This window comes from Hippichthys cyanospilos, chromosome 13 (genome assembly GCF_059441005.1).
Source record: "Hippichthys cyanospilos isolate Australia breed blue-spotted pipefish chromosome 13, RoL_Hcya_1.0, whole genome shotgun sequence".
Taxonomy (NCBI): domain Eukaryota; kingdom Metazoa; phylum Chordata; class Actinopteri; order Syngnathiformes; family Syngnathidae; genus Hippichthys; species Hippichthys cyanospilos.
This window is the reverse complement of record NC_142381.1, coordinates 12,150,381-12,176,378: the sequence shown is the minus strand read 5'-3', so window position 1 is coordinate 12,176,378 and position 25,998 is coordinate 12,150,381. Positions and strand designations below refer to the sequence as shown.

At 38.2% G+C, this 25,998-nt stretch overlaps 1 protein-coding gene across 8 annotated transcripts in view; it reads right to left on the bottom strand.

The window, feature by feature from the left end:
* The window catches only part of enox2 (ecto-NOX disulfide-thiol exchanger 2), a 159,033-nt gene that overhangs the window by 29,487 nt on the left and 103,548 nt on the right, over window positions 1-25,998 (bottom strand). For all 8 annotated transcript variants that reach the window (XM_088431722.1, XM_088431721.1, XM_088431727.1 and 5 more), the window contains 2 exons: window positions 12,747-12,902; window positions 4,934-5,140 (listed from right to left, as the gene is read on the bottom strand). In XM_088431722.1, the coding sequence (XP_088287848.1) occupies window positions 4,934-5,140; window positions 12,747-12,902 (363 nt within the window). The remainder of the gene's footprint in view (window positions 1-4,933; window positions 5,141-12,746; window positions 12,903-25,998) is intronic.

The window sequence follows — 25,998 nt, the reverse complement described above, 5'->3', positions numbered from 1 at the left end:
CAGTGTTTGCATTATTCAATTTTTTCACTTTCACTCCAAATGAATATCGGGTCCAAATATTGGTTATCGCCCTACTCTACTACTAACAACATGTATCGGTATCAGTCCTGAAAAACCCTTATCTGTTGATGTCTAAACTGATTTCATTGCCCGCAGTTTTTAGTGCAGTGGCACCAATGGCTGTCAACAACTGTTTACAAAAATGCACATTAATGTTTTGAGGAGATATTTGATAGTAAAAAGAGACAGTGAGAAGCAAGGATGTCAAAAAGCGAGACAGATTGAAAGTGACACAGTCGCGGTTGGTTGGATGGCGACGGAAGCCTCCTTTTTGACAGCTGTCGACTTTTTATAGCCCATTGATGCGAGAAAGAGGCACCATTCTCTCAATGACTTGCATCTTTACCACAGTTTTGGGGAACCACACATCTCCTTACTGCAGCAGTATCATTCCGCTGAGTTGTAGGGCAAAACAGAAGACATGGATACAAAAGACTTTTGGTCCATAATTTGCAAGGCTCCCTGCTCACATACGGGACTCAGATCATCTTCCACAAATTCTATTCGGGACATTCGAGACTATTGATTCTTACTGGCAGCCACAATCTTCTCTGATTGCTGGCCACCTCTGTTTTACAGGATGTACAAACTGGGTTATGATGAAGTTTATAAAAGTTATACTCGTCTAATCTTACGTTCCTGTGCAGCTAGGGTGTGTCGTTGGATGAAAGTTTGGTGGCAGACAGAGTGATTTTATGCCTGCTCGGACCATAGCTAAATACTGCCACAAGTAGTCAAAGTCGATTTCTGTGAATTTGATCGGGGCGTAGGGAGACGGATTCTGAGAAGCATTTCATTGATAAATGCGGGCATCAAAGCTTTTGAAGCAAAAGGAAAAATCCATTTTCGGCATCCTATTCCAAACAGAAATGTTGGAAGGAATAAAAGTGACTCATACTTTAGTAACTTAAGTGATTGAATACTTTAGGTACTTACTTAATGTAGTAAAGTACTAAAGTAATTAGTTATTTTAGCTAATCAGTTCCTAAACGAATTCATTATGTAATTATGTGGTGAAGTTATCAATTCCTCAGTCAATTGAAATTTTTGTACAATAGTAACTAAAGTAATCACTTTAGGACTTTATCACCTGATACATTTAATAACTTTAATCTTTTATTACCTCAAGTAAATGACTTTAGTACTTGATTACCTAAAATAATCAATTACTTTTTTGATTAGTCAAGCTAATTAGCTACTTTAATAGCTGATTAAAGAGGAACTAATAAAGTAGAACTAGTAAATATAAATACTAGGGATTGAATGTGTGGACTTTATTAAAAAATATAAAGTAAAAATATGTATGGGACTAAACGAGCCGCTTTGATCGGTGGCAAATACAGTTGGGTCCAATCACGGCCACAAAGGCGCAAACCAGCTCTAAAAAACTATGGGTCACGACAAAAATGTATGGAGTCCCAAAAATTGCGCAGTAAAAAGTACAAAATTAGAAGTAGGAATCTTTAGCTCACGATTCGATTGCAATTTTGAGGTCCCCGATTCAATTCAGAATTGATTAACGGCCAGAAATGTGTATTTGTGTTTCTGTATATGATGATGATGAGGGGTAGTTATTCAAGTAGGACACCACTGAGGGCCTAAGTGTGAATTGCACAAAGCGCCACTGACAAAGAGGAATATGAGGCATTAAGAGAACGTTTGCAATTTTTAACAATGGCCTGACGCGAGTGATGATCTCACCTCTACAAATCGTATCATTCATTTACATTAAATTTTGACTCACGATGATGACTCATGGATTTAAAAGCCCATTTTTGAGAACAAATCATTTTTGAAATGATTCAGAATGTATTCTGGTACGGGTGCCCTCCAACGTAACACTGCAGTGGTGTCCAGTGCGTGTGACTCACTCCATTCTCATCACCAGAGATAGTGGAGGAGGCGGTGGCAGAGGTATGGAATAGGGCGGGGTCTGCGCAAACAGGAAAAGAAATGAGATGGAGGTCGGGGGCTTAAAGTTAGGTCTGCCGCGCAATAAAGCACCACTTCAATATTTCATGTTGGGGGATCTCAGTGTTCAGGCTGCGGTGAATGTGTAGGTGTGTGTGTGCGTGTGTGTGTCTGTCTGCGTGAGTGTGTCCAAACTACTGGCTAATACATGAACTGGAGCTCCACTTAACACACGCCCAGGCCCTCAGTCAAAGTCACATGAGAACACCCACAAAGAGGCTTCAAGCTGTTTATTGCCACTCTCGGTTAAAGTTACTGTCAAACTAAACCCAAATTACATGTTTTTTTAAAAAAATAAAATAAACACATGTCTCTGCTTTAGAGGAGACTATTTTGTATAGTGGTAATAAACCATATAAAACAAAAGCTTATGAATAAATATATTCTTTTAAGAAACATACATTTGAAAAGAAATAGCAAAGCTACACATGTAAAGAAAATAGCGACGTGACAGGCATGTATTTTGTACCCGCTAAACATAAATCATATGAATGCAACTTACATTCACTTAAATGAACTGTTTCGGGGTTCTCAGTTTGCAATTTATCGAGAAATTTATTTACAGACCCTGGAGAAAAAGCTTTGCTTTTGCGGTGTGAAGTGTAATTGCACATCTACTCTCATAGCTCTCACAGACAAAGTCTTTGCCGGAGTTATGAACTTTGTAATTAAATTACATTAATGAGGAATGTGATTCAGAGAAAAAAAAGGCACCTTTTGTATCTTTTTGTTCATGTTAAAATGGTTGTGCTTTTGTGTTAAGATTCCAAATTAAGTCACATTCACTATTATGTCTTTATTTTCTATTTGTTTTTCCTGCATGGATTTGGTCAAATTGTTTGTCATTTGAATAAAGAATGCCTTTTTTCCCAGGCACTTTGATGCACTCCTGTTTTTTTTTTTTCTATTTCTGACTCACGTGTAACCCTGTGTAAACTGTAAAACATAAAGATAACATTTGTTGAAAGCTGACTTATTGTTGAAAGCTGATTTCTATCGCTTTTTCTTTTGTTAATGTTAAAAAAGATGATCATTTTAGGGGTACATAGGCAATTTTTATAGATAATATTCTCATTTATATCCACTGCAGTGGGTGGACAAATGTTTCCTCTTTCCTCGGGGGATTTGCAAAAAATAATTGAGAAACACTGCCTTAAACCATTAATTTTAATCTTTGTATTTATTATTTTGCTTTTTTGCTGTAGGGCATTCCCTTATGAATAGCGAGGGTTTACAGTACATTAATACATAGCAAGAATTCTTATAAATACAGACACTTACCCCATCTGCAGTATTTACATCAGTCAGAATGTTCTTTTCACGATCTAAAGCGAGCTTAAGTGCTGAAATGTGATGATCCCTTGGGTGACGCGTTTTTAATCATTTCAACTTCCTTGAGCCAACGCTCGATGAATCACACGTCAATAGTTTGGGAAGACAGATGGCGTGGGATACTACAATACCCATGAGCCCCGGCTAGCGTTGCTGTGCAGAGGCAGGTGTGATTCAGCATTGCGGCAAATGGGCTGTTTAACGGTAAGATGTGTGTGGTGTCATCCTAGACGTGAACCCGCGATCGGAAACTATCCTTGTGAGTTGGTTATCATCAGACTCAGCTGACCTTGAGGACTGCAGAGAGCACCAAGGCTCTATGAATAGGAAGGGAATTATCGGATGGGAGGAGGAGTGTTTTGATTCATTTAGCAGTCAGTGGCAGTGAATGAGTAAAAAGGAAAAATAAAATAAACTAAAATGAAAAAAAAGACCCTAGTGCATCAAAGTGCCTGAAACTAAAAGAAAAAGATGAAAATTATTATTTTATTTCAATTACACTTCACATGACAAAAACAAAGCCTTTTTGCCAGGGGGACCCGCCCCACTATTTGAGAAGCACTGCTTTAAGGGCACATGCCATTATATTAAAGAGTCCTAGTAAACTTTTAGGGAGTGTTCAGGTTGATTTTGAAATGATTAGGTAACTTTTAAGAAGTATTTGGAATTTATCCAGAAATGTTTGGGTTATATTACACATGAACACATGAGCTTTGTTGTCAATGTTGGCGATACGTGGAGAGAAACCATTTTTTTTAAAGTAGTATTTTAGATTTTGTGTTTTCAACGCACATAAGATGTGTGGTTTTGGAATGTCGGAGGAAGTCGGTGTACACAAAGAGTAAACACAGTCGCTGTAGTTTCAAATAAGAAGGAAAATAAATTAAAAAACGACTACGACAGAAAACAAATGCAGAGTTACTTCTACTTCAAACAACTTACCTTTTTTTTTTATATTTATCTATCTGTTTTGTGGATTCAGACAATGCACAATCAGGAGGGTGGCCACTGCTTCTACTGTGTGGCCAATGCAAAGAGCAGCTTTTGCTACCTGACAACCAGGGGGTGGAGCTACGTGGCAACGAAGACAGTAAATGCATTGATTTTCAGTCACGACGGAGGAAGCACTTCATCAGCAAGCCGCCTAATTACATTGGGCCAATAGTGGAGCAGATCAGCAAATATGTTTCATTTGTTATTTAGTGGATGTCTAATAAGCAACGGACTCCATTTTGGATAAAGACACGATCAATCATTGTGATTAGAAAATTTAGGGGCGCATTGATATTGCTGTAAGTAATGATACTGACGAACGTGTTGGTATCAGTACCAATATGCCGCAGTAAAAATGGATGGAGGCATTAGTCATCTGTCAACTAAAACAGTGCATTAATATATTTATTCTTGTGTCAACAAAAATAGTTGCATCAGATTTGAGGAAATGATGATGTTCACACTCGAAGGCATCATTATGGATTTTCAAAAGGTCGGGACAAGCAACGTTTCCATCAATCGATGGCGGACGAAATAGCCGCCAACGATAGAGGGAAGGCTGAGAAATGTTCCTTACCGGATAGGAAGAGGGCCTTGTCCACCGTGAACTCCTCGGCGAATCGGATATGGCAGAAGTTCTTCTTGCTTTTGCGAATGGCCGTGATATCGCCGCACTGTCCGAACACCTCCATGATGAGCGGCTCGTTGGCATTCTCGGGCAGGCCGCCGACAAAAACCGTCTTACAACCTGGAGGGCGCTCTCTAGTCGCTGGAGGCGGGAGATCTGTCGGGTGGAAAAGAGTGGCTGGATTGAAAACTGGAGGTGGGGATGGTAAACAAATACCCCCTCCATTCACAAGAGTACACAGTGAATTATTTATTCCTAGCGAGAACATTGTGTCAAGATTAAACTGTGGAGGCAACTTTTTGGAAGACAATAAAATCCAAGTCACAGCAGTATTTTACTATTAAGAGCAGAGAAGGGAGCAGTAGCGACAATTGAAAAATACTAAATAATTTAATACATGCTTGAAACACCATCATCTGAATAATGTCTGTTCTATCGGGCTCAATAAAAAAGACGTTTAAGTGCTGCAATTCATCAAATTGAAGGGGGGGGGAGTGATAGCCGACATTGTTATCCTGAAGAAAAACAAAAATCCATTAAGATGTTCAAGGAAAATTTTCAAAGGGGGAACAACAAAAACAGCAAATAGCCCAGAAAGCAATCTAAATTAACCAGTTCTCACGTGACGCTCCAAGAATCACACGTCGTCATCAAAAGCCAAATACAACAGCGATGACTTGAATAGCGATGACTTGAGAGCAATGGCTTTTTGATTAATGCAACTAGTAAAGCAGCCCGTGCATGGAAATGAACCAAATTTAAGGTCCCTCTGCATGGCGGCAATCACATATCCAAAGCAGACGAGTGTTGACTGATCTCATCTCCAGTAGATCAGCCACGGTCGATGTGATTGGAGGAGTCGACGACGGGCGAATCCAGTAATCAAAGGAACGTCAAGGATGCTTCTCGTTTGGTCTCGGGCTTTCAGACAATCTGATTTGCATATTTTTAAGAAGAATGGCAACCCTTGATTCGGAGTCACATTCAAGGGAGTGCATTCATTTACATCATTGTGGAAAGACAAAACACATTTAAAAGGCTTTTAAGATGCTATTGTTTGAAAGCCTCAAAGCAACAGTACAGACACAAAGGTGGTTCAATGATTCTCAAATGGGGGTGCGTGAACCCCTGGGGTACGTAAGGGCCTTTTACAAGGTATATGAGATTTTAACTTGGGTTTTTGTATGTTGCAATAAATCTAATTTAATGCTTTTTAAAGCCAGGGTCAGTACACCTCTCCTTTCAAATTAAGAACAAATTATTTGGAACATAAAGTGACCTATTGCTGAATTGTGTTATAATGACTCATTTGTGCATTAATGTTTGCCTTCATTTTGCAAAGTTTCATACGGATGCACGTTGTCATTAGTGAGGCACTTTTTTAAAAACATAAACCAGACAATATGACACAATCTATCTCCTGGAGTTGCTGAATAAAATACGCTTAGAGATACTACTACAAAAGTAGTTCAAACATTTAATAAATCAGAAAAGATTGACAACCAGCGGGCGTGATGTTAGCAATTATGTATGTCAGTCAATATTGTGTCGAGTCAAAATGGTACAATGGTTGTTATAAACAGAGGCCGCATTAATTACTTAATGTAGCGGTGCAACAACTAATCAATTAATAAATGCAAACTTGTGTTTGCTACCACTTGTTTTGGTTACTTAGCACTTTCTTTGTTGGTTTACAATGTTGGTACAATGTTTGGTTTAAAATGAAGGTAATTCAATTACTCCATAAATATTCACTATGAAAAATGATTATTGCATCACCATATTGGAAAACCTTTACTTATGTATGAATTAAACTTGCATGTGCTTTTGAAATTTGAGACATGTTTCATGAGGTTGGAAATTGAAAATGGCGAAACAGACACTTAATAAACCAAAATACTCATAGAAAGAGAAGAGACGAACAAAGTATTTGATTGTTTATGTCGGATAAAGAGGGTCAAGCCATGAATCAAATATGTTTAAGTGGATCTATAAAAATAACAAATATTTTTGCACCTTTACTAGTTATTACACCTTTTTGAACTTCTATACATTTTGAGGACGTATCGTTTTACAATCAGGTTTCCAATGGTAAACTAAACGCTTTTGGGAGTCATATTGTGCTGGCAGAAATTTGGAAAGTAGGGTCTCCATAGAGCTTTGCTTTCCTTTGTTTGGTTAAGAGGTCCTTTTGCTGAGAGGGTTTGACATTTTAGGGAACTCTATTCAAAGCATATGTTTAGCCCTTAAAGGCAAACACACAAGAAACCAGCTGTTGAACCTGTCAGCGAAAATGATAAATGGTTTATCCCGGCTCATTTAAAGCACGCCGATGTCTCCCATTTCAGGCTAGTTGGACTATAAATGCAAGATAAATCGGATTTCCATTCACAGGAGTCGTGTATTACAGGTCGCAAACCAACTGCGAGAATGGGGATTGACATTGCCCTGGCAGAGTATAGCTAGCTCCGCTCAACCATAACACTAATGAAAATGTGGTGAAGAAAATGGATGGAAAAGACTCAGGCCATACAAAAAAAAAAAAATCAGCTACATTGATATTATTGGTTTTTCACAAAGGATAAAAAAATATATGCATGTGACTATCAGTATACTGTCTGTCTGCATGTGTTGCTTAACCATTTGTGTGAAAATATATGTTGCCTGAAGGGTTGTAACAACAAACAACTTTGCTATACATTTTATGGCAAACTAAGCAGACGTTTCCTAGGCAAAGCTTAGTGGTTTTCAACGGAGAATGTCTACCGAAATTCTCTTTGTTTTGTTGTTCATTTTTGTCCGTTTTTATTCCCACCAGATTCGGACCAACTCTTCAACTGATGTGCTTTCATATTATACACACAAGGCCAATATGGAGGAGGCAAAGGTGTCTACGTGTTGGCCGGGCCGAGCAAAGGTGAGATGGAAGTCACGAGAAAGAAGGTAATGCGCACTGATGGCGAGGTGTATTCACAGCGAGGAGATGGAGGAGGAAAACGAATCTCCGACGGGAGTCGGCGAGGGAGGGGGAGAGTCTGCAGGCTTTAACGCTCAGATAAAGGTCAGTCAGAGGGGACGCTGTAAGAGGTGTTAAGGCTAAGGGGGGCCTCTGATGGAAGCCATATGCAATACTGTTACATGGACATGAAACACCTGGACACAGTTAGTCTCACTGCGAATTTACAAAACAGACCCATCTCGCGCTACCACAGTCATTTGCAAAATGATACCACACCAAAACACAGTGGAAAATTCCACATATTGCGTTATGATTAAGGCCCACTGGTGCAGTCAAAGCAAACTGCTGCACTCATTTTATGCTCACATTTTATTTTCCTCACTTAATTTTGTGCTCACACACAGCCCTCTTGACGACCTACATAGGATATAATTACACGGCTCCTTCATCAGTGTTGCTGTTACTTATTATATCCACAAATCTAACGCTTATTTACAGCTGGGCTGTCAAATTCCTTTGCATCACATTCTGAGTTCCTGGGGCTCAGCGCTAACTGTGCAACTACACAAACATACAAATGTTATTACGCCATGCATGTCTTAATGAATACATTGTTTTCTGTAGTACTAATATTATTATTATTATTACATACTATACACTATTATTATAGTATTTACGTAGTATTATGATGCTAAAAACTTAGCATTTGTTCCCGAATTTACCCTGTAGCATTATGGGAAAAAAATGCTATCTTTTTTAAATTGAGCTAATACGTATGTTAAAATGTATATTGAATCATGTTCAAATGTATTTGACAGTAGTATATTTGACCATATTTGTACCTATATTAAAGACTATTTAATATATGTTTAAATGTACTTGAAATACAATTGAACAAGTTTGCCAATCAAAAATGTTTATTTGACATTGGCATCTTGACATTTCCGTACGTTCCAAATGACCGAACAGTAACTTAAATTAGAGAGAAGTACAACGGCAAAAATGGAAGTGCAATTGCAAAAAGATTCTGTGCAATATCATATAAGCAAAACTCTTTTTACAGAGGAGTTCCGTTCCTAAGGCAGTGAAGTAACCGGGACTTGAACTGAAACAGGGAGTTTAAAAAAAAAAAAAAAGTCTCTATAATGACATGTTTGAAGCATTCCCACTAGTCTAAATTTGACAGTCTGATTAATATTACGTTTGTGGAATTTGAATTATGCAACAAAATCCACCCGTTTTTAACCATCTCAGGAGGGAGCCATTTTGTCATTTGCTGTTCACTGTAAATGGCCTAACTCAGTCATGTCTCACGGCTAAGCCCATAAAACCAGTTGCCAAACTATTCCTCCAAATTAGAAATCAAAACCAGAACACGCACGAGGCAGAGGGTGCCATTCTATCCCATTTAAAAAAATAAAATAAAAAAATGAGAGGTAGTATACTGCGGGTAAACATTATATCATCTTCCCATCTCCGAGTCTTAAAGGTCACATTCCCCAGACACCCTCTCGGAATTCCTGCTTTTCAATCTCAGGTCGGATGTGAAATCCATCTGAGATTTCCAGGAGGAATCCAGAACGCAATTCCCCTGATAATTCCCGACCGGCTCCTTTAAATGGTAAAAAGGTGCCACTCGCTCAAAGGTTGTCCCCAAATGAACTCAAGACTTCGACGCGACCCTCAATCATGAGCTCAAAGAGCGCAGCGATGAGAAAATGGGAATGACTTACAACAAAGGGTCTGGAGATACAATTGAACCCCTGGACGCCGCGGTATGCATTTCGAGCACGGCTCCACGCGAATTTAACCACGAGCCCTATATCAAGACTGTAACCGTTTATTATCGTCAATATACTAGTCCTGCTGATTTGTGTGGGGTGTTTGCATATTCACAAGGGTTCTGATTTGCAAATAGGGCTCATTGATATTCAAGGTGAAAGAAATCCCCCACCTTGAAATAAATGCTTGGAATAAGGAAAGTGTGTGTCTCTTTAGTTTGCCGAGGTGACACCAGAGATGTACAATTTTACAATTCCATAATCTGAAGAATAAATATGTATTGATTTGTTTAGTCCTGTAACAACGCAGACTGATTATCATTGTTTAATTAAAATAAGATATTTTAAAAACAGGCTATATCTACAAACATTTGCCCTTACTTTGGAGAGCAATTATTACTATATTTGCCAAATTTCTGATATGTTACAGACAAAACCAGTTAACTGATGAAAAACGTTTTTCTCTCCCTATTTTTTCAGTCAAAAATGAGAAAATAGCCTTGTTAGTGGGAAAAGAAATACAATTTTTAAAACAATTCACTAATTCAGTGGTTTTCAACGTATATCCTTGGGGGTACGTGAATCTATTTCAATACTCCTTAATGTATTGACAGGATACGAACATCTGCATTTTCAAATTAAGAGCAAATTCATTGGAACGTGAGGCAACATATTGCTAAATTGTGTGACTCATTTGCATGACATTGTATGCCTTTATTTTGTGATGCAGATTTTCATTAGTGACAATTTTTCAGCAGATGAGTTAGAAATAAGATGGATACTGTAGTTGCTGAACATAAGCATTGATATACCACAACAAATGTGGTTCCAATGTTTGCTCTGCTCCAAAATCTGCTTTAGGTCTTCTTTTTCACACTCTAAATACAGGTTAGTGGGAACTTGTTGGTGGAAAAAATATTTAACAGGGGGTACGACATTGGAAAATGCTTGATGTTCAATCGATGTTCATTCCATGTATATAATATACCTACTGTACGGCATGGCAAAACACACCATGCTATATTCTGTACCGTAGTATTAGCACAATAATGAACAAAGACTGAGCCATAGCTCAATTGCAGTCCAAAGGAAAAAAAAAAAACATCCATGCTTTCTTAAGAATTAAATTGAGAGCGGAAACTTGGCTTTCTTGACTGAAATCAACCCTATCATCTGTTTCCTCAGATGTCGGCTGCGTCGTCGGCTCACCGGGAGATTAAGTGCTTTACGTGACATATTGCGAGATGTGAGGCGAGGCGGGAACAGAAAAGGAAAAATAGAAGATGGGACCCAAAAAAAAAAAAAGTCCATAAGCGAAGTGATAAATAAAACCACAGAGAGGTCAAAAATAGACTAAAATAGCTTGAGGCACAAGCAAATTACGTGAATTTTTAAAGTGGTCCGAGCATATTGGAAGCCCTACTTTAATAAATCACCTTTCCCCACCATACAAAAATATGCTTCCAAAAGCAGTTTACCACTACACCACTACTGTATGTCTTGTTAAAAGTAGTTGACTAAACCCTCACCATCAAGAGCTTTCATCTCTGTGAAGACAACAATAAGAAGTCCTGATGAGCAAACTTTTCTTCTGAAAATGGAGCCACGGTGCTCTCAGTGACAGCGCCGCCGTTGTGACTCGCAGTAATTGGGGAGGTGGAAGGGAGATAAATAGCGCTTCGCACTTGCAGTCTGAATAAACAAATGTGACCTGAAAATATCACAAGCTTTGCTTTTGTGTGTGACTGTGAACCCTCATTATGGGCTGACTTGATGCTAAAAGAATAACAGTACAAGTTTTATCTCTTAGAATAACTGCTCGAGTCAAAATTGAACCCAATTCCCCCCCACACACACACCTAGGTTTGACAACCAAATATTTACTCACCTCCACACAAAACGTTTCCTACAGGGGCTTAACTAAGAAATATATATTAAATATGTATATCATAGCTAACGTATTTCTGCTAAGCAGAAGACAGTTTTTGTCGAAGGGCTTATCACAAGCATGTTCCCTTAAAAATTCTAGGGCAATACAAATTGTTATTAAGATTTCATTTGTGTTTATGAGTTTATCTTCAAATAAGAAAATCAGAACGGTGACTGCAATGTCAAAAGATGATAACCATAGAATGGAACATCCTACCTTCTAATTAAGTATACCATAAACATCAACTCAAGTTACATATTAATTTACATGCGCACATTAACTTCACTTAGAATGCTCTAATGTAAGTAACTTAGGTAACTCACGAATAATGGCGACCAATACTGACACCATTATGTCTGATGTATGAATCAAAATGCTGCACTGTCAGACTAAACCACTTTACAAGCCTGGAGTGCAATTTTATTTCTTTGTTGTTAGATAGTGAAAAGTTCTTCACAAAGACTAGCTTGTTCCATGTTGAAGTTACCAGTAAAACTTCCAAAATGCTTTTTTATTTGGAAAAAAATAAAAAAACAAAAAAACAAAAGCAGAGAACTGACCAAGAAAAGCCACAGACTTGCTTAAGTAATGAGCAAGGGTGCACATAGTGTAATATTTTTTGGGGGGGTTACTAAGATGAGTTTAGTATTTGGTACGCAACTCTTCTTGCCTTAAAAAGTTTTCCTCAATGTCCTTCTCAGTGTTGCGCTCACATTAGCGCACACGGATAGCCCGCATCCCCCTAAAGTTTCATAACTGTAATATATTATTTAGCATGTACCGTGTTTTCATTTATTTGCATGTTTTCTGTTCTGAATGGAAGTGTTGCAAGTTGCCTCATTTGATTGACGTGCGCGCAGGAGCGAGAGCTGCGGGAGAGCGAGAGTCGTGGTGTGAAGGAAAATAAATAAAGAGGACTTGACTATAGGTACACTGTACCTGTCATGTTCGTACAATTTAGTTATTCGTCGTCAACATCGTAATTATCGTGACGGGCCCACTTCAAGGGCAAATGTTTATAAATGTGGCATTGTTTATAAATGGCGTTGCTTTTTAGTCTTGAATAAAAGCAAAAAGGGACTACAGACTTACTGGGGTTAGGTGGGAAAAGGGTGCAGCTCTTGCAATGGATGATCTCCTTGACGACGGGCACGTCGTGCGAGAGGGGGGCGGGCACCATGCCCAGGGCAGGCATCAAGGGGTTGATGGGCGTGATCCCGGCCATCATTCCGAGGTTGGGGTCAAAGTCTGGGAGGAAAACAGGGAAAAAAGATTCTGGGATCTGCTCTTGCAGCAATTCTTCACAGTGACACTTCATCATATATTGATCATATTTCCTCCCACAGTTTGAAAAATTCATTGCAAATTGATCATGTGGTTATTCCCATTCATGACTAAATAATGCTGTAAACAATATATATTATTAAAACGTGAGCTAGGTGAGTCCCTTGGGTGACACCTTTCACTGTTATTGCTGCTGTTTGGAAGTCTATATCCTCCGGCACAAATTACATCCGCAGTAGCGGACATACATCGGTGACTGTGCCAGTGCAAGAATTGTTTTTCATTAGACGCTATTTTTTTAATTATTTAAACATATTCGATTGTGCAGGTATACTTAATGCTCACCGGTGAGTGTGTAAAACATCTCGTAAACATGTACCTGCTACAATGCGCATTTTCGACCGTTTCAAAAAAGCATTTTTGGTAAGACATCATCTACTTCCAGATATCATTTGTATTTCGTAGGTATTATAGTCATTGTAGTTTTGAGGAAAATTGTATTCAACATTTTAAATTAAACAGTATAATCTTATTTCTTGAGAGTATGACTGCAAAGGAAGGCAAAAAAAAAACTAAAAATGTTTGAATTCATCAAATTAATCTACTTAATACTTAAAGAGAAAAGTTATGGTTTTATTTATTTTATAATTTGATCTTTAAATTCATATAATTATAAATATTTGACCTTACACTGCCTTATTGTTTAAACAAATAATATTTTCAAATTGATTTTTAGATTCAACATTTGAAAAAAAGTATACACATTTGCACAAAACCTTTCCTATATATAAATAATAATCATTCATATTTATAAATATGAAAAGCTGAACACTAGAGTAAAAAACTGCTTAGTTTTAGATGTAAAATTATTTTTAACAAAATGACTCAAAATAGCTTAAGAAACTATACACCACATGTGCTTGAAGTTGTGTTTCAATTGCACATGAACTGTATTTTAGCTTGAAATGTTTTATAGAAATCAATAAAAGCATATTTTATACATTGTCTTCATTAGTTTATTACAATACAACCCATTTGATTAATTTATTCACAATTTTTGTGGAAAACACGTCACATTTCTTTTGAAAAGTCTCTCAAATGTATTCATAACATCTCTGTCACGCGTTATTTTCCATGCCACGAGTTTTGGAGTATTGTGATATAGATCTATTCAAGGACCGGGCAATAACAATTTTACTATTTCTACCATAACAATGGCAAGTATATGGCTTCCATTTCGAAGCAGACTCATTTGGATGAGCGGTAAATCCCATGCAGGCCAAGTTACATATACAGCACTAAATGGAAATAGATCCTATAATTCCTTATAAATGAAGGGAGTGGGAGAATAGAAGCATTAGCACATTAAAGGTGCAGACTTGGAATAGATCCCTGGAGCCAGAGAGGATGTAATAAATACGCAAGTTATAAAACAAGCTGCAATAATGAGTGGAGAGAAATAGAGTAGTGCGCAAATTGTATCAGGCAACGACGCTTTGCCAATAAATCCCTTTGAATTGAATTGAAAGAGACCCAAGTAACACGAGGGAAACACTGCGAAATATATTTATACGCATAATATTGAACAAAAAGCAGCAGCGCGGGGCAAATGTGCCGCACCACCTTGAGGAAGGTGCGTTGCGCCGGCGCATAGCATTTGCTGGTGTCAATCAAAAATAGCGCAGCGTGGCGCGGCGGGTGATAAAAGTTGATTTCCCCCCAACGAGGTTCCTCATTTACATGTGCTACAGCGCCAGGATATGTTTCATTACCAGAACGCTATCATTATTATTCCCTCCCTACTTATGATGGTGTATATCAAAACGTGTGCATCACACATTTATATCCCAGAGATGAGTTCATACAGGTGTTCGACAGTCATAGCGTGTTGTAATTTGCTGAATGTTAAATGTTTTATCATGTTAAATTATTCCGTTTTCATGCAAATAATGCATATATAAAAGCCAGCAAGTCTGAAGTTTGGGATCATTCGACACACACAAAAGAAGCTAAAGTTCAGAGTGGAATTAAACAATTATCAACGACACAAGGTAACAATCTAGCCAGTTAGACTTGTTTGGTTTGTAAGGCCCCTAACAAAATGAACACATATTTAGCACATTTAAAAGGTATGACTAAAAATATGTTGGCTATCACATGAATTACTGACAAAATATTCCCTATAAATTTTGAAAAAAAATGAAAAATTTAAAAAAGTTAAAACAAAATTCAGTATGGTTTGGAGGGTTTTTTTTTCAACCACTTTTTAGATTCATGGTTTTTTTTTTCATTTCAGACAACATACAAAAAGCAAAAATTTAAGGGAGCACACAAGGTCATCTGCACGTTTTAAAACGTAAAATGAAAACTTAAAGAATAGCTCCCTATAGTAATTACTCTCTTCAGTATTTAAAGTTCTCCGAAATAAAAGAAAAAATGCATAAATGTTAAAATTATCCGTCATATCTCCAATTCCGCTAGTAAAAAGTGCAAATTGCTCCCAGGCTCAGCAGAATCTTTTATAGTTAACTTAAAATTTAAAGACGTAGTTTAGTAAAGTTAGGACAGTTTTATTTTTTTTTTTCAATTACTAACAGATAAAAAAAAAAGGCTGATGCCGAAATTAGTCAAAATACTGAATAACAGCCCCTCTAAATGGCCCACCCAATAAACGGCCATTTCAAGTAGAAACGTATTTAAGCGCACAAACCGCAAACAGAAAAATTAATATTGTTTAATGGAAATACACACATAATTGAAGTAAAGCATAGAGGCACGCCAGGCATGCTCCAAAACAATGCTGTCCAGGCGTCACAGATAAGCTTGTGATCTTTACATTGGTGGAAAGACCACAGGGACACTCAGAGAGGTCTTCAGAGGGAAGTGCAAGAACCCGAAGGAGGAGGAAGCAAATGCCTGGTCCACCCACAATGTATCATTGGTGTGCCTGATCCTTTTTACTCGTCTTATCTTGGTGCTTCAGACGGTTGCATTCACTTGTTCCCTGCCAACGTGGTCTTCCTCGCGCGCCATCGGCCGCGTTTCATCAACAGCTCGACCGTGCGCATCTTCCGTCCACTGTCGGTTTGTTCAACATAATTACATTTGGAGGAGCCCATCAATCACACGTAAAATATGAAAAGATTTACGCGAGGCTCCAGGCCAAAAAATGTTCCTCGCGCCTCCCACTCATTTCTCCTCGTCCGTCCCTGACGTAAAAGCTCCCCGGAACAGGTGGCAGTCGGGGACGACATGGGCGCTTAGGCGGATAATATTCTTTAATGAGGTGAGATGGCCCTGCCACCTGGACCACCAGCAGAGTTTGTAATATGCTTCTCTCAATCTCTGACAACATCATTGGATTCCTACATGAACACGTCAGCATTCATTTTTCCTCTCCTCTTGCTCAAAACCAGCAGCGGAGACGCTCAGAGAAAGTCATTCCACCTGGTTGATCGTTTCTAAAAGGGAACTTACTTGACCCTTTTCTTACCTTCTTGATCTCTCTTTTACCTCCAAGCTAAAGAATAAAAATATAAGGCTTCCATCAAGTGTTAAGTTGAGCAGAGTTTCACACTGTTCACTCTAGGACGCTGGAAATCCTGATCTGGATTACTGTATGATTCCAAAGCTGGCAGTCATAGAAATCGCATGATACTGTTCTGATTTCTACCATAAAAATTGACATTTTGAGGATTCATGCGAAGTCCGTGCAGAACACATTTTTCATAACACTTATCTTCCGGAATTTCTTTACGAGCGGAAAACATGGTAGACGAACTATTGCTTATGGAAGTTCGCCGATACAAACACCTTTATGATTCGTCTGAAAAGGAATGCCGTGATATAAATACCGTAAACAACTCCTGGCGAGCACCACGCTCGGGAGAAATGAGGAGTCTGCTATAAAACCCTTGAAATCATTTGGATTGTTTGAATCTACTAGGATTCTCTATCTCTTTTATAGACTATCGTAGTGTTGTTTGTATGCTGTATTCCATTTAGTGCCACCTAGAGTATGGGAGGATATCGTCTGATTGTGGGGGGGAAAAGCAGCTCCAAAGTATAAAGTGCTGCAAAACGCGTCTTGGCGCATCAAGTGTAAACCAGGCAAGACTTTTGCTGCAGCCTTGTTTTCGCAGTAGTGAATTTCAGTGCAAATGCAAGCGCAAATGCAGAAAAAAAAACATTTTGTATTATGCAGGGGGGGTATTTTTCTTTGTATGCGGAAGTAAAGAAAGACAGAAAGTCTTCAATGCATAGATTTTTTTTTCACACTGAGGGGTATATGCAGGTTTCATTGTAGAGGAGTTTAACTGTACTGCATTTTTTCGATGTCTATGTCGAGTATAATTCTAATATATTTGAGTGAATTTTCCAAAACGCGAGTATGAGTCAATACCTGACTTTAGAGGTTACATATATCATGACGGTCCAACTGTTATTGCTGTAACACCTTAATTTCCTGCAAAGGAGGAATAAAGTATACATTCACCTGTAGGGGGGAAAAGCCGAGTAGGGCAAACTCCACATAGGAAGATTGGAGCCCACATAGAACCCACAAACTAAACATGTGAGATGGACGTGCAACCAGTCTTCCAACGTGCTGCCTCACTCCCTTATACAAAGTTAAAAACATGGGCATTATCTTAGACCCTAAACTAAATTTTATTCCATGTTAAAGACTGTGAAGACTTTGTATTTCATCACCCAAAAAAACAATGCCAAAGTTCATCTTTTTCTCCCTCTTGAGAAAACACAGAGGTGCTAATGCACACTTTTATCTCCAGCAGTATTGATTACAGCTGCGCTCTCCTTTTTGCTCTTCCGAAAAGAAAAACTATTCGTAACTTACAATTACTGTAGAACTTTGCAGCCTGTTTGCTGAGGAGGACCAGAAGAAGAGCACATTACAATGTTTTTAGCGGCACTGCATTCGTTTCAGAATCCAGAATCAAAGGTTTGTTTTTTTTAATTCATAAAACCATTCATTGTGTCGGTCTCTTTGACCTAGCACATCTTTGTTTAACACATCGACCCTCTGTCCTTTTGATGCCGACCTATTCATAATATGCAGTCAGATCTAAAAGCCAAAAGAAAGCATCTGTCAAAGTCTGTAGCCCTCGTTTATGCAAAAGCCAGTCTGGGCTGCAGTGCTGACATTTTTTAAAAGGAGGGATTTGTGTCCGCCTTTTAAGAAGTCTCATATACTGTATTTGGAGAATATTTGGTACATTAGTAAACAGAGAGGAAAAAATGCAAATAATTTTAATATGTCCAAACCAAGCCAAAAATCATCAAAAGCACCTAATAATGACAAAACATGTTGCAACTTCTTTGCTCTTCTGTGCTTTAGCAACAAGTCTCACAGCGCTGGTTGGAAACATTAATTTAAAAACAGCTTTTTGTTGTACACCAACACTGTGCTTACATACAGTAAATGACTGTTTTAAAACCAGAATAATGGCAACATTTGGGTTTTTAAAACCCTTTCTCTGACCAAAATATGTGGCCATGTAAATGCATGGTTACCTCCGTTACCTGCTTTGAATTGGTCATTAGTGTGTTCTGCATATGCTCTCGCTGGGGATCTGATCTTTTTAGCACAAAATCACATATAATATGTACTTGTATGCAGTTTAAACTTTGCCATAGCAAGTGAGAGTAGGAAAAAAACTGTAAAAATATTTAATATATCAAAAAAAATCACATTGCTACTTAATTCAAATACACTGATTTCTCTGTGGAGTAAAGTTGACCGCATGCACCATCAACAGGAGGGAGAGGTCATGTAAAAACATGTTTTGTGAGGACAGTTTGAGTCTTGATGAATTCTCTTTATAATTACCGTTAATCACCACTTTTTCCCAGCTGGTACTTGTCACAAAGGGGAGCCAAAAACCTCTTATAATACTTTGGAGTCCTCATCATTTTAGACAATAGGCACGCAAATAAATTGCCTAAAGTACCTAAGTGGATTGAAGGGTATTACTTGATGGAAATAACTTAAAACACTCTCAATGAAAAGGAAGTGCTGTCATGAATCCCATTCTAGCATCCCTACACCCAAAACTCTATTTTCCGGCATGCACACTCCGAATATGTGAAGTCTTTGCCTCTCTACTCTGTCCGCCTCCACACTCTGCCTAAACCTCTTGGCACCTTCCCAACGCTGCTCCCGGGCAGTCAGCAGAAAGGGACACACTGCAGTCCATCCAAGGATGGGAAACGCGCTCACGGCAATGCAATGACCTCTCAGATAATGTGTGATGTTAATCCAGGTGAGCCACACAGAAAAAAAAAAAAAAAAAAACGCATTGTGCTCCACATTCATTTTCAGGAATGGCAGCGGGTTGAAGCGTTATGAGGTTTGACATATATTTCACTACAGTATAAGCGAGTGTGTTGTTTGTACGTGTGTGCGCACGGTGGGGAGGGGATGAGAACGAGTAGGATGCAGCAGACAAAGGAGTAGTTGTTTATTCAAGGAACAATCGTTTTTCCCTGGAGCCTGCTTATCTCGTCTCCGCAGTGCATTTGAGCATAAGTATGTGCATCTAAATGAAGCCTGATAAACTTGCAAATATATTTTCGTAAAAATGAAAATACTTCCGCCACGGGGAAAGTGAGCTTGTGCGTGTAGTAGAATTTTGTTAAGCGTGCACATCTTAGAAAATATCAAATACTACATTTCTGTGAAAGTGGACAGCTCAGGTTGATAAAAATGGTGGTTTTGCATATTGATGATGAAAATCCAAATGGCGGTAACCTGAGGGATTCCACAGGGGTAAATCCCAAGACTCTTATACTTCAACCTTTACAGGTTGGCTAGTTAATATTAAGTATTTGCAGAAAAGGTTGAAGTCCTCAGGAAAACCTGTGAACAGCCATCTATTAATTGTGCTTTATAAAAACATTCTGCCTTGCCTATGTGATACAGTACTATAAAAAAAGCATAGTACCAAGTATCAACAAAGAAATGGTGCAATAAACTTTGAGGAGTATCACTGAACACTGTGATCAATAGAGAAAAGCTACATGTAGTTTCTACATGCCGCTTCAGGGTTAAAAAAAAAAAAAAATAGGGTCCTTGCTTTGAAGTAGATAATATTATAATAATACCCAAAATATTGGCACAACTTTACCATTTTGATTGTGGTCCTGCACTTAAAATTCAGGGTTTGAAGATTAAACTTTTTTTTTTCTTGAGACCTCAATATTCCCTTTACAAAGAACTGTCATTACAAAAGGAGTTGAAAGTAGGTATACAGAAGTTCAATCACCTTATACAATCCTGAAAATGTCCATCTTCACATCAGCTATTTCCAGAGCTGTGACACCACAGAAACCATGTGAATCGGGATTTCACGACTGCCTCACTATGATGTTTTGAGGCTCCACCTTCACCTCCAGTGACATGAGCTCCTCCACCTCCAATTTTAAAAATGTTGCACATTACTGAGTATTTTGTTTAGTGAATAAAAGATAGCGCAGTATCTCCATGATAGCTTGCTTTCTAGCTAGTATATCATCATTTCCGGTAGCCCTAGCGGTGGATACAATTTGTACTTTTGTGATGTCTTGAGCTTTGGTGGGCTCTGAAACACTCGGAATGTGGAGTTAAAACCTCGTTTTTATTTAAATTTTTGTTTACAAGTTCCTAGAAAGGGTGTATGCCGCACAAAACGCATAATGAAAATATGAATTATAATAGACCCTGTGAAATATTTTCTCCCTGACCTTAAACACCTCATACTGACATTTTTTAATGACATGGTAACTACTTTCCTTATACTTGCATCGGGTGTCTTTACACTGCCAAAAGCAGGCGCTTTCATAAGTATTTGGTCAGTGGTTTCGATATGAAATCCATTCATGTTAAAGAGCTACGGTCGGTTGACCATGTTATGCTTAAGAAACGGAATTGGAATCCTCGTAGCCCGGCAAGCAAAGCAATCCTCAAATGACCCTTGGATAGAAAGCCCGCAGAACTGTAGAATACCATTTACAATATAGAGGGCCATCTGGTTCCACTTAAAGTCTGGATGAGCTTCAGTGAACATAGGGTAAAGGATAGCTGAATAATGATGACTGCTCCTGGAAGACAATATGTTTTCTATGTCAGATGTCATAGATGTTAGAACCAGATGCTGGATCTCGCTGGTCTTTTTACTAGCTGGGAATCTTGACTTTCCTCGTACCGCTCATGGATGTCACTTGCATCGTTGTAATGGAAATGTTATTATTCGCTATAATACTCCGTCCATGATTAAATTCAGAGCATTATAATTGTATTCTATACACAACATTGATTTTCTATTACCAGTGTTTACAAGGTCACATAGTAACAGTCCTGTGTTCCAACCTTGAGAATGACAAGGAAACATACCCGGATTTCTGGTTGCGATGGCAACACATACATTGGCCATTGCTTTCACTACAAAAGCATGAGTTGGGTAACAGATAATTTTACATGCATCACAACGACAGAATTCCAACATGTAGCGCAGCTTTGAAAGCGCTGAATGTCAAATTGCAAAGCTGTTACTAAGTAGCACAAACAAAAATTACAAGGTGTTAAATACTGCATCTAAAATTACCTCCAACGACCTTGACAGTTTGCCGTTTCTAAAGGATTGCATAAATGAAGAATCTTGCTCTGTGAGGAAGGGACACTTTATTATTTGTAGCTTTTCAACACGCTATAAAGCACCACTTGTATTTAATCGTCACACCGTCAGTCAAATGAAACCAATTTTCACAAAAAGATTCCAACAAGACAAGAAAGCGTTATCTACAGCCAGAAGATTGCAGCTGCAACGACTATGACAGCAAGGCATACAATCAATACAAATCCTCGACCGTTCCGTTTTACTCGGCACAATGCGACTCAAACATGTTCTCATATTTTTCATTTTGACCTTGTCCGTTATATTTTTTCTGTACTTTTTATGCAAGGCATCTGCTGTGCTCTTTGTTGTTAGATTGTCAGCTTCTATATACACCTCATCACCCCGTGATCTTTTTCCATCTTGAAAAGTTTTGCTTACTTCAAGTGTGCTGACATTCAGTTGTGCGCAAAGACTTTTAAAAACAGACAGTGAATCTTGTCTGTCTGATAAAAAATCCCAGCTCTACTTTGGATCATTTTGGTGTTTGAACAATAACAATTGGGTACTGTATTAAAATTCAGCGGTCCCCAATCACCTGGTACTGAGGCTCATGGGTCGCACCCGAAATAATGAAGTATTTCCAATTTATGTATCATCCAGTCTGAAAGCTATTTAATTCTAAAAAATCTTTTATTTTGAAAACTGTCCGGCTTGGCTTCGTTTCTGTCACTTGACCACGAAAATTTCACTCACAAATACCGGTAAGTTAAAGATAAGAAACAGATGTCTTTGGGAAGGAGGAACAAATATTTTCATCATGCAAAAAATTCAAGTCAACACAACAACTCATAATAGACTCATTTGTTCCCGAGAGGGACAAATCTCAACATTAAAAATACAGTACAGTATATAATACTGTGGTTAAGTACAGCACTGTACTGTATTGACGTTATTCTATAAACAGTACCGTTTTTGGACCATGTTTTTGCATCTTCCAGTATTGTGTTCATTTGGTACTGCAGATTTTGTACCGTCATTTCTCACATAAGGAAATTCTGTTATAAGGAAAGATTGGACAATGCAAATAGGATTCCTTGTGAGAGAATTCTTATTGCATTTTCAAAAATCCAGATGTCTTCATCTGTGTAAAGAGAGAAATAAGTTGAGGGTTCCCATTAGTTGGAAGTTAATGGTGAGTTTACATTTTACATTCACCATTCATCGATTAAATGGTAACGTTATGACATTGATACAATAAATTAGCATGTCTATTATATTTTGTATTTTGCATATTTTGTTTGTACTAAGCTAAACGGACTGTTGACTGTTTAAAAACATTTGACTAACTGGTAATTGCAATTAAAAGGTTGTTCACTATCTGTTATTGCTTGTTATATAGTGAGTTAAATATGAAAAAAAGGCAGAGAATTAGTTCATATCTATCTATTTAGAAATCTGGTGCCCAATTATGTTCAAAAAAATATATTACAGTTATATTTTGATGATACCTTCCAATTTTCTTCCCTGTTCTCTACTTGCCTACGTCACACGTACCCACTTGCTCCACTCGCAATGCTACCTTCAATGTGATTGGCTGTGAACGGTACGTCAGATGGTAGGAGGTAAAAGGCAAAACACCATCACACTTAGCACTATTAATAAGAAAACTGACGACTTCATATTCACACCGCCGTCATAATCCTGACAAGGAATAAAAACATTAACTGAGCTGTACCCCGTCCATTACTGCCGCTGGCCTGACTCCAGTCTCCTCCTCTATTCAAACACTTCACTCATGAAAACATGTGCTCCAAACCTCCGCACAGACACAAATGCTGGCAGGCCCATCCGCAGGAATAAAACTGTCATCATTGCCTGCTTTGTAAATGCTGAAGTGTATTGGAGGGTTTGCCCTGGGTGCTCTGTTTATTCAGCTGTCTGACTGGACACATGCGCTTGGCCGGAGGCACCGTTAAAGAAGAAGAAGAAGAAGAAGAAGAAAAAAATGCCGGCTCACAGCGGATGAAATTGAAGGCAAATATATAATGAAAGCAGTTAGGCGTCCTGTAATGAACGAGAAGAGCGACTTAAAAGCTGTGCACGGGAAAGCAATAAACACATTTTACAAAAGGACAGTGAATTGTCTCACGGGTTTTTAGAGGTGAAAAGAAAAGATGATGTTCAGTCATGGAGAATCGATAGGTAATCCACCTGGATTCGTTCAAAGTCACAACGGTGGCTCGGGAGACTGCGTGTGTGTGGGTGGGGGTGAGTGTGTGAGAAAATGTCTACTGGCAATGTATGAGCGCAGAAGTCTACAATAACCAAGGCTATTATACATAAAATCAAGCAGTATATTCATCTTTTCTCAATTATATTTTCGTCCTGGGGGATCGATACTAGAAATGACAACATGGGTGGTAAATTACGGTCTGTGAGTAATAAACCCGGAATGCAAATGCAAAACTATTGATTACAAGGTATGATTTGTGAGTGTATTTGGCTTCAGCTGAATCTAAGCTCTTTGACTAGAGTAGGAACGTTTTGGAATAACATCTTGTGTTTGGACTATGGAGCGTGTTCTATGTTAATTAGTCCTCATTAAAACACAACTCTATGCTGTGACAACCAATTTTATATTAAAAGAAAACTCTAAATGTTTTGGTTGTAAAGAGAGAAATACATTAACCCATAGTTAAGTTTACAAAATGTCCTTACTATAATAGGGCAGGATGAATTAAAAACAAAACAAAATTATAGCCACCTTGTGATCACAAGCAGAAAATTACGGCTGTGACACTTAATCAAATAATTTGAGCCAACGCTACACTCTTACACACATCAATTCAGAGAAACAACGGTACAGGGTGAGGATGTTACCCCAGTGGAATTAAATACAACATGTGCCTCATCTGCATGTTACTGTGTTTACAAATGCGAAAAGCAATTTTTTGAATAGTCGATATAATACCATAATTCCCCAAATATAAGACACACCTGTGAATAAGACACATACTTAATTTTGGGGTCAAATTCTGGTATTTTCTATGTTTACCATGTATAAGACATGCCAACACTTTACAATATAAAAACTACAGCAAAAAGGAATAGATCCCATCTTTTGTAAACTCTTTGTAATTTCTTGTGTTCATATCCATAAGTTCTATATTTGTTGGACGTTAAGTTATGCGTTTTTCAGATTTTCCACAGTGTAAGCCAGTGTCACGTTGAATGCGCTCAAAGCCATTTTTCTTCTTCCTCGCGACGCAGTTCAAGTTTAGCATAAATACCCGAGGTTGAGCAGAATCCGTGTTTTACCAAATTGCGCGTATATGCCAAAAGACCGCAATTATGAATGGGTCGAATGGCAAACCTTTCAGTGTTCTCTAACCGGAGCATTCTTAATTGAATCAGCTGGAGATGGCATAACTTTTACATATCCCCTTCGTTTTTGTAATATTACTGCGCGTGAACAAAGATGGTGGTTCAGCCTGCTCGCTTCTTTTATTAAAAATAAGGTCGTAACAACCTCAGCTAACACAAGCTGCTGTTAGATGCAATAGGAACCAACGGACTTCCGGCTCTAACTCTTCCTGTTACAGTAATTATTGTCAATAAGAATCCGGCCGAAAATTCAAATTCAAATAAAAATTCACATTTGTGCATTAAAACTCAACTTATGTGGCAGATGTCTACTTGGAACAAAGTATAAAGTCATAATTATGTGATGGCATGTCGCATCTGAATAGACTGGGACAGAACTGACTATCTTTCGACTGGCATAAAAGTCTATGAGTTGCGGACCCACCTATTTGGGCAATTTAGCAAATTATTTATGTGCCCAAATTTCATTATTAAACATCGACTGAGAACTGAGATATTTTTGATACCTCACAGTAGAGGGATTATTGATTTGTTTTGGAAAGTGTGCAGAATGTTCAGCAGGTGAGAACATCCATCAGAGCTCCTGTTTCATCTGCCAATTTGTGTCTTCTCCATTTGATGCATGATGCTGTGTGAATGCATGCGGAGCCCAGAATAGGATGGCTAATTTCGCCTGATTAGCACTCTTCTTGGTATTGTGTGGGTGTCAACATAATGTGCTCGTTCGGCACGCTCGTACTCAAGAATAATTACCACTTTCTGACTTGTGACGTGTGTTCCCCTTGACAACAAGTTGATTTCACAAGAACTGCACCATTAAACTAATTCTTTGAAATTCATTCAGTTCAAAGTCTCTTCACTTAAACTCATAACTTGTAATTATACAACTGCTAAAAGGTCTTAATTCCATCCATCCATCCATCCATCCATCCATCCATCCATCCATCCATCCATCCATCCATCCATCGTGACTCCATTTGTTTGTTAAATTTGTTGTTTTTTTTCTTTCAGTCCCTATTTTCTTAAAGGGGAAGTCAATCATAAGCCTTTCTTCGCAATGACAT